General features: G+C 40.7%; 1 protein-coding gene across 2 annotated transcripts in view; it reads left to right on the top strand.

The window, feature by feature from the left end:
- Window positions 1–2,433, top strand: part of LOC122816758 (probable cytosolic oligopeptidase A) — a 907,285-nt gene extending 904,852 nt beyond the window's left edge. For both annotated transcript variants that reach the window (XM_044089771.1, XM_044089769.1), the window contains one exon: window positions 1,911–2,433. In XM_044089771.1, the coding sequence (XP_043945706.1) occupies window positions 1,911–2,028 (118 nt within the window). In that variant the 3' untranslated portion in view covers window positions 2,029–2,433. The remainder of the gene's footprint in view (window positions 1–1,910) is intronic.
- Window positions 2,434–14,192: the final 11,759 nt, after the last annotated feature.

Here is a 14,192-nt window from a genome sequence, read left to right as displayed (position 1 = left end):
TTCTACCATTGTTCTAGTCTGGCTGATAGAGCGGAGTTGAGATTGGTTAGGTTAGGAGAGGCATATAATGGGGTGGAGGTTAGAAAAGAAGAGTCTGTGCAGGAGGAAATGAAAATAACGTTGAATTAGGCATGGAAAAGATAAAAGATTTTGGAGACAAAATCTAAGATTTACATAAAATTGCCACTTTTGTTAGTTTTCACCTTGACAAAACTCTGTTCATTGGGACTTTCTGCATTGTAGAAGATTTACCTATAACAAAACACTGCTGTGCACAAAACCACTTTTTTATGATATTCATGTAGTTGGGTCAAACTCAAGGTCTGTGCTCTATCACCCTTTTGTATTTTTATAACAACGATGCTAACATCAAAACAAGAGCTGTGTGTTTGTGTTCACATACAATAAGAATTGTTTCTGAAGAAATTGGCTGCGATATCAGGCACATGAGACTATGCCAACAATGAACAAGCTACAAGCACAGACAATGTGCTTTGGACAGTGGGCATGCTTTCAACACCCTGTACTTTGTAGCAGTCAGAATGTACAAGATACTGGGTGAGCTATCAGGTACAGTACCTTCTGAAATTGTGAAAAATGTACAGGATAGTCACATACATATGAGTATCATACTCTGTGGGTATCAGGAAGAATGTACCACATTGTAAGAATGCTTATGGGCATCTTACTTTGTGACTTACCAGTGGAATATACACAATGAAACTGTTCAGACTGAATATACAGGACAATGAGCATGGTTATAGCCACTGCACTCTGTGGATATTTACCTGCTTTTCAGTATGGTTGCAATGCTGAGATTCACATATGAAACAGTCAGCTGTAGCAGCACTAAGAGTGCGTTTCTGTAAAAATCACAACTCCAAGCAAAAATCTTCAAGTAATAGGGTATGGGTATGCTTACAGAAATTCTATAGTGCACTGCAGGCTTGCTGCTTTTTAATTTTTGTATGTCAGTTCTAGAAGGCTCGTGGACTTGTGTTCCACAGAAGAGTGATGGGGAGTTAGGGCTGATTGCTGAATGTGCATATGAGCTCTAGCAGCAATATTTTTACATAATTGCGTAACTGTGGCAGCCTGTGCATGTTGCTTCTTCGTTCCAGGACAAGATGCACTCCGGAGCATGGCAGGAAATTACAGCTAGATCTCCATTGCTGATTCCAGTCCAGTTTTTCAACCGTTGGTCACTACTTGTGCATAAATAAGGAGTTACTTATGGGGCACTAGGGCCCACAAAGGGATTTGCAAGTAGAGATGCTGTCTAAAATTCATGTGTTCAAATCTGTCTATAACCTAGCTGCTATCCAATGAACTCTCTGAAGTCCTTCACATGGAATTATATTTTACAGTTAAGGTAGTCTGTTCCAGCAAGGAATGGCAAATTGTGTGGCCTTCTGAGAAAGATTGGCAAGTTCTGTTTCCATCCCAAAAGAATGGCAAGTTGTATTTCCATCCCAAATATATTGCACAAAGAAGCTAAGCAGTGTCAAACCAAATGAGATGTCCATTAACAACAGGGTGTTTTACTGCAGCTCCTTTCACATAGATACTGGTATCAGTTAACAGCAGCTGCAGTTAATTCTAGCATTGCAGCCTCCTGCCAAATTATATGGGAACCTGCTGACGTGATAAAACTTTTTTGTTCATCATTCATAGAATGTTTTTAGAGCTTTATGGCTGTCAAGTTCCCTGCATATAATATAGTTTACGTTTAAGTTAAAGATTTACCTGGAGAATCTGATGTCTACAGGTAAAAATCTGCATTGTTTATAAGGTGTTCTGTAGAGAGTTTACAAGGTAGTATATTTACTTCTGTAAAAGCAGTGAATCTTGAATCTTGTTTGCAAAACATTTCTGTTTCTTTCTTTTTATGATTTCTCTTCTTTTTTTAGGTACCGAGAAACTGTGCTTAGTTTAGGTGGTGGAACTCCTCCTCAGGAAGTTTTCAGGATGTTCAGAGGTCGTGATCCTTCTGCTGAAGTACTTCTTCGCTCATATGGACTTTTATGACAGCAGACATACTGGTTTCCAGGAGAAATTAAGTGCATCAGTCACATATGGTGAAAATCTCTCTTGTAGCTTCCATCCATCACTGCTACAAATCAACTCAGGGAGACTGAAAGAAGAACTGTCTAAGGATCATGCAAAATCTTTCTTCTCCTTGGCCATAAATGACACACTTTCTGCAGAAATTTTGAAATGTTCTTTGTCATTGATACACTAGAATGTAATATAGAACCTTGTCAGCATTAAAGAACCTTGTAGCTCCTGAATAGTTTGATAAAAAGCATATATATGGTTCTGGGCCACTGGATCATACATTGCATAAATTACATTTAATTATGCTATCCTCCCAAGGTTTAAAAACAAAACTATTCTTAATGAAATTCTATTAAATTCATTTTTTTGTTTGCATTTTAGCAGTCTTCATAAAAGGAAAGTGTCACAACTAGCTGTAATGCAGTTAAATAAGTTAGTCTGAGCCCATTTTTCTAAGCAAAAGGAACTTCCTGGTTAGTTATTTTTGGAGGGTATATATTTATTCAAAGAGGATTTAACAACCACAGCCAACCTGGATTTATCAACAAACTTTGTAAACCAGAGATCAATATTTTCAGTTTAGAGGTCTAAAAATAAAATTTCACAATGGAGGGTGGGGTGGGGGGCATTTTAGATCCATGAGGGAAACCACCAGTCATCTTGTCTCTATCTGGGTAGGTGTCAACCACACAGAAAATGTGCATTCTATCCTTAAACCAGTTGGCTATCCATCTTACCACATTGGAATTTATATGTTTATGGCCCTCAACTTATAAACAGCTCTGTTATGTTGTATGCAATCATATGCCTTGGCCAGATCAAAGCAGGCAAGATGGATGATGCAACCACCGACTGCCTGAGTGACCTTCTCAAAGAAGCTGACAAGATTCAGCAGGCAGGACTTGCCCTTTACAAAACTGAATTGCAGTGGCTCAAGTTTAGTCAGATTTCTGATATCAAAGTCGTAATGATGTGCTCCATGGATTTTACAGTTAAGACTCATAAAGCTAATGAGTCTGTAGCTCCTGGGACCTGTTATGGGTCTGCCCTTGTAGTGGGGCATTTCTACTGCAGTTTGACAAGATTTAGGGACATAACCTATAACAAAGCATAGGTTAAACAGTTTGAAGAGGGGATCGGCAAGTGCATGTTCAACACTGTAGCTGAAGTAGCTGACTTCATTTGATCATCAACTGTGGGAATCTGATCTGGATTGGATCTGAGACGACAGTTTCACCAGCATCTTATCCAAGCTCCTCCCCTTACCCATAATACCCCTCCATCTCCTTCTTTCCCTCAGATCTCCTTTGTCATGGCTTTGCCAAGCAGCATGGTCTCAGAGTTCCAGGCATGGTAGGTGCTTTTTCAGATAGTTTTTAGGTGTTTTGTGTTGCTGGTAGTGACAGATAGGTTCTCTTTCCCTTGTTTAACCTTCCCTTTCATTTTGAAGTAGAAAAGAAAAAGTTCCGTGTAGTTAGAGTAGGCTTCCTATCCCTTCCCCCTCCTTGCTAGTCAGTTGGGTGTGAGTGTGTGTGGTCAGGCAGGTTAGGGCCTCGTGCCTTGTGCCTTTAACTTTGTTTTCATGGCAGATCAGCAGTCAAAGCTGGTTTTCAGGAAGAGCACAGAGTGTGGCCATAAGTTGTCCCTGGCTGATGGCCACACTCGGTGTGTGGTGTGTTTGGGGGCCTCCCATCTTCAACAGATTGCTCTATTTGTGCGGGGTTTCAACCCTGGGGCCCTGAAGGAGTGTGGAAATGGACGATCTCCACCAGCCGTTTTCTGGTAGCAACGCACATTCCAGGTCAATCCAACATTCTGGCAGACAAACTGAGCAGGACTATTCTGATGCCTTACGAGTGGTCTCTGAATCCTTCTGTAGTGGAGCAAATCTTCCTTGAGTGGGGTTGGCCTTGCTGCAATCTCTTCACATCTCCTTCCAACACGAAGTGCAGTGAGTTCTTCGCTGTGATCTCCCACAGGGGAATCCCCCAGGGATGCTCTGGTCCATGCTTGGCCTCCCAGTCTTCTCTGTGCTTACCCCCCTTTACCTCTCATAACAAAATTCCTCCAGAAGGCTCACAGGTTGGGGAGCAAAGTAATCCTTATCACCCCATTCTGGCCTCGCTAAGTCTGGTTTCCCTCCCTTTGGTCTCATCAATAGTTCCTGCATGGCTCTTGGATCCGATACTGGATCTTATCTTGCACCCCTCAAGGGTCGCTCATCCAGACCTGGTCAGTCTGAAGCTCACTGCTTGGCTGTTCCAGTTCCCTTAATTGCTAGGACTCCTGGTCTATCTTTTCTGGTCAAGACTATTCTGGTGGCAGCTCATAAATCATCCACCAGAAAACTAAAGTGTCACAAATGGAAGCGTTTCCCTATCTGGACTTCTCAAAGGGATTTGGACCCTTTCACAGCTCCTGTCCCAGCGGTCCTTGAGTTCTTGGCATACATTTTCCAGCAGGGCACTAGCTCATCTACAGTAAACATTCAACTGGCTGCCATTTTCAATTTCCATATAGGTGAGAACATGGCTTCTTTAGCTTCCTCCAGACTTTGCAAAATCTTTATTAAAGGTACCTTTCCTTTAAGACCCCTTGTTAAAGATCCTACTCCTCCTTGGGATCTTACCCTAGTTTAACAAGCTCTGGTTACTCCACCTTTTGAGCCAGCTGGTTCTGTGGATCTAAAATTTTTATCTTGGAAGACAGCCTTTCTAGTGGCTATCACCTCGGCTAGGAAAATGTCAGAACTCCAGGCATTATCTGTCAAACCTCCATATATAATTTTCCATAAAGACAGGGTTTCACTTCATACTAATCCTTTTTTTCTTCCTAGTGGCCTCTGAAACAAATATGAATTAAATGATCAATTTACCTGTTTTCTTTCCAAATTTTCAGAATGGGGGTGAATATAAATTGCATTTATTAAATGTACATAGACAGCTGCATTTCTACTTGCATCGGACTAAGGCCTTTCACAAGTCTGACCAATTGTTTGTGTCTTTTTTTACACCTTTTCTACTGGTTTCTAAGATAACCATTCCAGATGTATTTTCCTTTGCATCCTTCAGGTTTACAAAGACAGAGGCATGTCTCTTCCGGGTAGGATAAATGCCCATTCTACCAGGTCCATGGCTATGTCAGCAGTTTTTTGGTCTAGGGTGTCTCTGAATGATATTTGTTCGGCTACTTGGTCCTCATCTCACACCTTCATTTCTCATTATAAATTGGACATGATATCTTGGGGGAGAGCATCCTTTGGCTCCATGGTGCTCTGAAATATCCTTCCATGAGGGCCAACCAAGAGTTTGGTAGCTGGGGACTCTGTCCCACAGGTTGATGATCAAATGAAGTGAACTACTTTTGATAAAGAAGTTATGTACCCACCATAACTTCTTTATCTGAAGTGACCTACTTCAGATAAAGAAGTTATGTACTCACCATAACGTTCCATCTGAGTAGATGGACTTCATTTGTCATCAACCGTCCCTCCCTCCCTCCTTTCCCACTGACTTTCTCATTATGTTCTTACTTTGGTAGGCAGGAGAGAACGCCTGTGCGGCTCTCCTGGTCTTTAGTGTTGGTAAGGTATATCGATCGAGTTTATGTGTATGGTGTAGCAAACTCTATCTGAGGGAAGGAAGGAGATGGAGGGGTGTTATGGGTAAGGGGAGGAGCTTGGATCATATGCTGGTGAAGCTGCCATCTCAGATCTGATCCAGATCAGATTCCCACAGGTTGATGACAAATGAAGTCCAACTACTCAGATGGAACGTTATGGTGAGTATATAACTTCTTTTTATTAGACAACTCAGAATGCTGTGCAGGCTGATGGGTGTTGCAAACTGAGTGTATGTGAGAGCGCAAGATCAGTAGAATTTGTCCTTGGGTAGTACTGATTTTGGTTTTGTGGTGGGTTACATGTGTGTGGATGGCTGCCTGTTTACAGAGTTCTATGTGAATTATCCTGTATTGAGAGACTTTATTCCCTTGTGACAGCAGAGTTTCTTTATGGGAAGATGTGCATTGTCCAATGTTTCGCATGTACATCGTTGGTGTGTCTAGTTGTTTGCCAGTGTCATTCCTATGTGTTTCTGCTACAGGTATTGGGAGTTATGAGTTTAAGTAGTTTACCCATAAGTCCCACTTAGACAGTGAAGCATCACAGTGCGGAGATGTCTTCAGTCTTTCATGGTTCATGTTGTTTTAACACCTTTAATAAATTATCACGTAAGACAGAGGCAAACATACTTTAATGGAAAAGAAAAAGCAGTTTACATTTTTACCCATTTACATAGACTATACATCCCATATCTTTTCTTTCTTTGTAACTGTTATCAGTCCACCATTACATAAATTGCTAAATTCCTGCTTTCCTTCAAACCTCACTCCTCCTACTGAACATCATTCTGAAGAAGTTGTTAAATTTCAATAGAACAAAGGTGCTAAAAATACACTGTTGTCTGGGCTTATTTAATCATTATTTTACTGAATAGTGCTAAGGTTTGTCCACTGGAGGTTTTTGGAGTTTATAGAAATGGCTGCCATAAGCAGTTTATTAGAGAAATCTGAAACATCTTCATTGTCTGGATCTTATGATCTAGGTCAATAACCATCAGGCTCCATTTTTATCTAGATTTTTTACTTTAATTTCCTCTCAAGATTCGTTCACTGACTAAGATACTGTTAGATTCCCAGGTAATTTATTTTAGTATAACACCATAAAAATTGATACACTTTACAAGGCTGTGAACAGGTTGGTAGTTCAGCACAATGGCTTTGGTCTTTGTTTCATTTACTTTGAATCCAGACAAGTTCTGAAAGTCTTTCAGCAGTCAAAAAAGGGAAGGGACACCTTGCTGAGATCTTGCTAAGTATAACAGTATGTCATCAGCAAAAAGTATTTTTTTTTATCTGTTGTTTAGTCTGTCTATATCCCTGAATTTGAGAGGTTCTGAGTTGAACTGCTGATGGCTCCAAATAAAGGGCAAAAATTAGTGGGAGACACTGGGCATCACTGGTGCATTCCCCATGACAGACAAAAAAAAAAAAAATCTGTGATAACCACCCCTTTGTCTTCATCTGCCTGGAACAGCCTTTATAAGTATCTAAAATTAGTCTGTACGGTTTCTTTAGAAATCCGTATTTTCTCATTGCCTGGATTAAAAAAATCCCAAAGTCTTTTTTCTGAATCTAGGCTAATAATACAATACATTTCCATTGTTCTTGGCATTTCTTTGCAATGGTTTTGATGATACTGAATGTTTACCTGCTACCTTTAAACTTACACTGGGCTAGGTCAATTGCATCTGGTAAAAGGGCCAAAACTGCAAGAACTAATATCCCCACAAATAATTTAGAATTATAAATTAAGACTAAAATTGATCTATATAAAGATGGGTTCCTTAAAGATAGCCAGCTTGTCACTTTTTTTCCATGAACTAAGCATTCTGTGATCCACCATTAGTCTATATTTCTACTAATCCCTCCTGCCCCAGTTGCCAGATCTCTTCTGGAATACAATCCTTATCTGTTTTGTTTCATAACTTGAACTTTAACATCTTTAATAATTATTGGTCTCAAAAATTCTTTCTCTCTGTTTTGTCTTGTAAAACTATCCTCTCAAGATAATCCTCAATGTTTGTACTTTTCACACTAGCCAACTACTCTTGGGAATACACATGTTGATAATATTCTTTGAAATTTTTAAATATCCTTTTAAAACTTCTTGTTAAAGCTTCTGTATGGCGATCCATCATTTTAGCCACAATGATCTAAACTTGTTTTTTCTTCAATCCCTGAGACAAATATTTCTGTGAGGGTTGGAGCAGTTTCTTAATAACTAGCTTTGGTAGCAACCTTTTCTAAATTCAGTAATTTCTCAAAATATTCATCCAACTTTCCTGTAGCTTGGACTAATAATTCAGTCCCCCTCCTCTTCTATCTGCTTTTACCATCTATTTTGTAAATGTTTTGTGTACTTCAGTATCTCTCTGTAGCTTTTATTGTCATACTCCTAGAGACCTCAAGACTTTGACTATACTTCCTGCTCAAACTATCATTTAAGCTTCTTCAAATTTTTATAATATTCCCTGTACTATCTTCCATATTCTGGAGGCCTTTCTAATTCCTCCTTCCACTGTAATTCAAAGGATTTTTATTTTTAAATAATGGAATGGAAATATCCAGTGTTGGTAAACTAACTTATGTATTTTTTGTCTCGTTTCTATAATTGCTGTAAACTGCAAAATACATAAATAACTCACAGTGTTTCTATTAGGTAAATGGCTTTGATTAAAAGAGAATAAGAAGTTAGTGTAAGAGACTGCATGCATTGAAATATTTTCTAGTACTTTTTCACTGACAGTTGCACTGAGAAAAGTGTTATTGCAGATTCAAGGCAAAGTGAAGTAATGCTTAACAGATTAGTATAGCAAGATTTAAAAGTATGAACAATTCTGGATAGTGAGATATACAAAGGACTATGTGGTAAAAGGTGATGGATTAATTTTCATGAGACTTTCACATGAAGAAAGTGTGGTCTTAGACTTTTGCTAAGTTAATTATAAATTATGTACTCCTGTTCAGATAAAATGGAATATAAACATTTACTAGATTATTTTGTCAGATGAGGTAGTCTTCAAATACCACCTTTCCCACCATATATGTGTTTTAATAAATTTTCTTCTGTAAGGCCTGGAAAAAAGTTTATTACAAAAAACATGGTTAAATCAATTTATTCCTCAGTAGATGGTACCATGACTTGGACAAATTATGATGTTTTTTTCCACTGGGTCTTCTTGACAAAGAAGGGCCCCAGTAAAAATCTCAGGATTATTATGTGTAGGGAAGAAAAGCCTCTTTCTGGCTATACAGACAAAAAAACTTGGTAAGGACTAGATTTAAAAAGGTTACACAAAAAAGTAAATGGAAATATGATTTTAAATAAGAAAAACAAATTTACAGATAATAAGATAACTGAGTAGACTATGTAGTGAGGTGGATGTCAGCTTGAAAAAAATGGATGGCTCCTAATTAATTTCAGTAAACATTTTTGGGGATGTATTAGGTGGACCTAACTAAAGATTTTAGTCTTCTCAGTGTGTGTGTGTGGTGGGGGGGGGGGGCAAGTTTCATGTCTATGAATTATGACAGTTGCAAGTATTTAGGCAAAGGAAATTAAGTAAGTTGGAATAATCCAAATTAGATGTTTCTGCAGGACTGTACATTTGAATACAATAAAATAGTACAATTTTGGCCAAGTTAAAAAAAATTTGAAGAAGACAGCCTTCTTATGACTGTCCCACCACCCATGTCATTAGCAGAAAGCTGGGGATAATTTTAAATAAGGGAAATATTTAGCAAAGTAGAAAGTAACTACTAGGGACTTCACAATTTATTTGTTAAAATTTGAAAAATAAATATTAAATTTATTTTCAAAAAAAAGTTGTGATAACAACGAAGCAGCCAAGTATCACCAAAACGTTAAAAACCATAAAATATTTATTGTGGAAAACAACACAGTAAGCGCTTTCGCTAAAGAGCTACTTCAGACTCTTTAGGGAAAGCGCTTACCGTGTTGTTTTCCACAATAATTATTTTATGTTTTTTAACGTTTTAGTGATACTTGGCTGCTTCATTGTTATCACAACTTTTTTTTAACATTATTTGCTTTTTGCACAACGGAGCACTTGTCTTGTGGGAGTGTTGTGCCTTGCCATTGATATTAAATTTATTTTGTCAGCACATGGAAGGTAACAGCCTTCAGAATACTTTATGCAGACTAATGTAAACTGAAATATTGTTGTAACTAGAATGCCTTCTGCTTTTGGCAATAGTATGCAATGTATAAAAATACACCTTAATGAAAGCTGAAGTGATGTATGTAAATTCTTGCTTACAGCAGAACTATAGTAATGGACTAAGTATTACAGGTCAGTGTGGGATTTGCTGAAGCCTTTCATTAAATGAGTATGCCAAAAAGAAAAAAATGACAGTTGTAAATGTATTTCAGTTAGACCTCTTTGGTGCCATCTCTTGCTACTACATGTGTTTAGCAAGATGCTATTGCAAATTATCATAACACTTCATGTTTTGTTTGCATTTGTATTACTTTGTTAGAGATTCAGTTATTTTGCAATTTAAAAAGACTGACTAGGTTTGTTGCTCTGTGTCAGGATAGAACATAAAATCTTAAGAAATTATCATTAATATTAAGCAGATGTTTTAAGTCTGTGATTGTTAAGGTTCAGAATTTATGATAGTGCCTGACTTAAAGAATATTTGTGGTGCTTAGTGCTTTGTACACCAAAGACTAAGATAATAGAAAAAAGAAGTTATGTACTCACCATAATGTTCCATCCGAGTAGTTGTACTTCATTTATCTTCAACCTGTGGGAATACGGATCCCTATCGAATCCAAGCTGGCAAAGATTACTAGCATCAGCTCTGAGCTCCAGACTCCTCCCTTTACCCATAGTACACCTCCCCTGCCCTCCATCCCCAGATCGAGTTTGCTGAACTTTCACTTATAACCCAACCTGAAAATACTTGTGACCTATACTACAGCCCATAGGTGGAACATGTGCCAAAGGTCCAGGGGAAGGAGGGAGGGACAGTTGAAGACAAATAAAGTACAACTACTCAAATGGAATGTTATGGTGAGTACATAACTTCTTTATCTGAAGTAGTTTACTTCATTTAATCTCCAACCTGTGGGACAGAGTCCCCATCTACTAAACTCCTGGTTGGCCCTCATGAAAGGATATTCCGGAGCACCGCAGAGCCAAAGGATGCTCTCCTTCTAGATGTCAAATCCAGTTTGTAATGTATGAGATGAGGACCAGGTAGCTGCAAAGCAAATGTCATCCAAAGACACCCTAGACCAGAAAGCTGCCATGGACCTAGTGGAATGTGCATTAATCTGACCTGGAAGAGACATGCTTTTGTCCTTCTAGACCTGCAGGATGCATGAGGAAATCCATCTAGCTATAGTGACCTTGGAAATAGGTTTGCCCAAAAAGGGTCTATAGAATGAAAGAAACAATTGGTCAGATTTAAGAAAATTTTTTTGTTCTGTGTAAATAGAATTGTAACTGTCTGTGAACATCCAACATGTGTAGTGTGTATTCCATCCTCCTGGTAAAATTGGGAAAGAACACAGGCAAACGTATAGCCTGACTGATATTGACTGGTGATGCCACCTTAGGAAGAAAAGAAGGATTGGTTAGAAGGGAAACTCTATCTTTATGAAAAATCATGTACGGGAATTTTATGGACAAAGCCTGTAATTCTGAAGCACTTCTAACAGAGGTAATAGCAACCAGAAAAGCTGTTTTCCACAATAGAAATTTTAGATCTGTAGTAGCGGCAGGCTCAAAAGGCAGGATGACCAGAGTTGGAGAACCATAGTAAAGTCCCACAAGGGGACAGGATCTTTAACCAGGGGGGCATAGTAAAAAGGTGCCTTTAATAAAGGCTTTACACAGTCTAGAAGATGCCAAGGATGCAAAATTCTTGCCCACATGAAAATGAGAAATGGCAGCCAACTGACCTTTGACAGTAAAAGAACTAGCACCATGCTGGAAAATGTCCGCTAGAAAATCAAGAACAGTGGAAATAGGCACCATGAAAGGCTCTAAACTCCACTGAGAGGCCCAGAAAGAAAACGTTTCCACTTGCTGCGATAAACCTTTCTGGTTGAAGACTTATGAGCAGCCACCAAAATAGACTTAACTGAGAAGGAAAGTCCGGGAGTCCTAGCAATCATGGGAACTGGAGCAGCCAAGCCATGAGCTTCAGGCGGTCCAGGCTGGGATGAGGCACCCCCGATGGGTGTGAGATCAGATCCTGAATGAGATCTAGGATCCAAGGTGGAGTCAGAAGATGAGACCAAAGGAAGGAAAACCAAACCTGGCAAGGCCAGAATGGGGCAATGAGGATTACCTTGCTCCCCAGTCAACAAGCTTTCTGCAGAAACCTCGGGATGATAGGAACCGGAGGGTAAGCATACAAAAGACCGGGAAAAGACTAGAGCAAAAGCATACAAAAGACTAGAGCATCTCTGGGGATTCCCCCAGCAGGGGGTTCAGACTGAAAAACCTGCTGCACTTTGTGTTGGAAGGAGATGCAAAGACATCGCAGCCATAGCCGGTCTTAGGCTTAGGCCAACTAGGCGACCGCCTAGGGTGCAACTCTAGCAGGGGCACTTTTCTAGTATTTATTTGGTGTAGGTAGACCAAGATGGGGGCACTGGGTGTTGTGGTGGGGGCACCATGGAGCCCTTTTGCCTAGGGCACCAGTTGACCTAAGGCCGCTCCTGATCGCAGCAAGGTTAACCCCACTTGAAAATCTGTACTTCAACTGATAGATTCAATGATCACTCGTAAGGCATCAGAATGGTCTGACTTAGCCTGTCCACTAGAATGTTGGACCATTCAGGAATGTGTGTTGCAGTTTGAAAGCGACCAGTGGAGATCGCCCATTCCCACAATCTCATGGCCTTGTGACAAAGGGGGATAAGATCTGGTCCCGCCCTGTTTGTTGATATACCAGACTATCGATATGTTATCTGATTGAATAGCAATCGTCCCCCAAGGAAGAAAGGCACGAAGGGCCTGCAATGCTAGAAAGACTGTCCTCATCTCTATGACACAGATATGCAAGCTGGTCTCTATGGGGGACCACAGGCCTTGGACTGTCCTACCCAAACAATGCCCCCCCACACCCAAGTTAGGAGGCATCCGTGGTTACTGTGGCTTGGGCAGGGGCTGGAACAAAGGGTCATCCCTCCAAAATGTCCAGAGATCTCATCCACCATATGAGGGATGATGAACACACTTGAGTTATGTGGATAGGATAGTGGTAAATCCAACAGGGACTACTGAACTGCTAGATTCCACTGAAGAATCCTCATGTGTAGCCGAGCACATGAAAGATGAGTCATGGTTGCCGACATCGAGTCTAGGGCCCTCAACACTGATTCTGCAGTCGAGTGGTGAGAACAGTAAATCAGAGAGACATGCATCCTGAGGTTTTGAGCTCTCTCCGAAGTCAGGGACACTTTGCCCTGGAGTGTGTCTATCCTGGCACCAATGTAGTCTATCACCTGTACAGGCTCTAGTAGAGATTTGGATGTGTTGATTGTGATACCCAAACTCAGGGCAAGTGTCAAAGAGTAGTCCCTAGTTTGGGAAAGAAGACCCCTGGTGGGAGCAGTGAGGAGCCAATCGCCCAGGCATGGATAGACCTGTATCCCCTGAAGCCTCAGGTGAGCTGCTACAACCGCCATCACTTTGGTAAACACCCTGGAGGGCTGTAGTGAGACCAAAGGGTAGGGCTCAAAACTGATAATGATTGGCCCCTAGCCAGAAGCAGTGGAGCCTCCTGGAGCTTCTGTGCATTTTTATATGATAGTAAGCATCCTGGAGATCTAACAACCACATCCAGTTGCTCTGTTGCAGGTATGGCATGATTGACTGCAGTGTGACCAACCAGAACTTTTCTTTGGCAACTGACAGGTTCAGGATAGAGAGGTCCAGAATGGGCCTTAAGTTCCCAGTTTTCTTTGGCACCAAAATGAACCTGGAGTAGAAGCCTGATCCAGACTGATCTGGGAGGACGGTTTTGATGGCCCAGTTTCCTAGCAGCTTAGAAATTTAGTGTGCTGCTGCCTCCCTTTGCATGGGTGGAACATCCGGGAGGTGTGTGGGAGATATTGGGGAACCCACGAAGGGGATAGAATATCCTCTGGATATGAGCGGTCCTTTGTTATGGACTCCCATCCCACTGGGTGCAAGGACAATCTTCCCCTGAGTGCCTCCAGAGTAGAGCAGCTGGGCAACCCCTCAGGGCTGCTGCCCAGGTCTGTCTGAGAATGATTCTCGAGACCCGAAGTTTTGAGGACCCCCTCAACCTCTGGGCCAGCATCCATTCTGTCCCCATCTGCCTCTAGGGGAAGAAAAGCCCTGAGTGTCCCGAGAATACTGAGACTTCCAGAACCACATCTTCTTTTGCCCTATCTGGTTCCAGGAAAAGGATCTTTGAGGGTTAGAGAAGCGGATCCTGACGTCAGACAGTGTCTTTCCATCCTTCACACTCTGGACTAGTGTCTCCTTGACGGTCTTACTGAAGAG

Source organism: Protopterus annectens, chromosome 12.part0, assembly GCF_019279795.1.
Source record: "Protopterus annectens isolate FY-2018-M chromosome 12.part0, PAN1.0, whole genome shotgun sequence".
Classification (NCBI taxonomy): domain Eukaryota; kingdom Metazoa; phylum Chordata; order Ceratodontiformes; family Protopteridae; genus Protopterus; species Protopterus annectens.
This window is presented reverse-complemented; position numbering and strand designations above follow the sequence as displayed.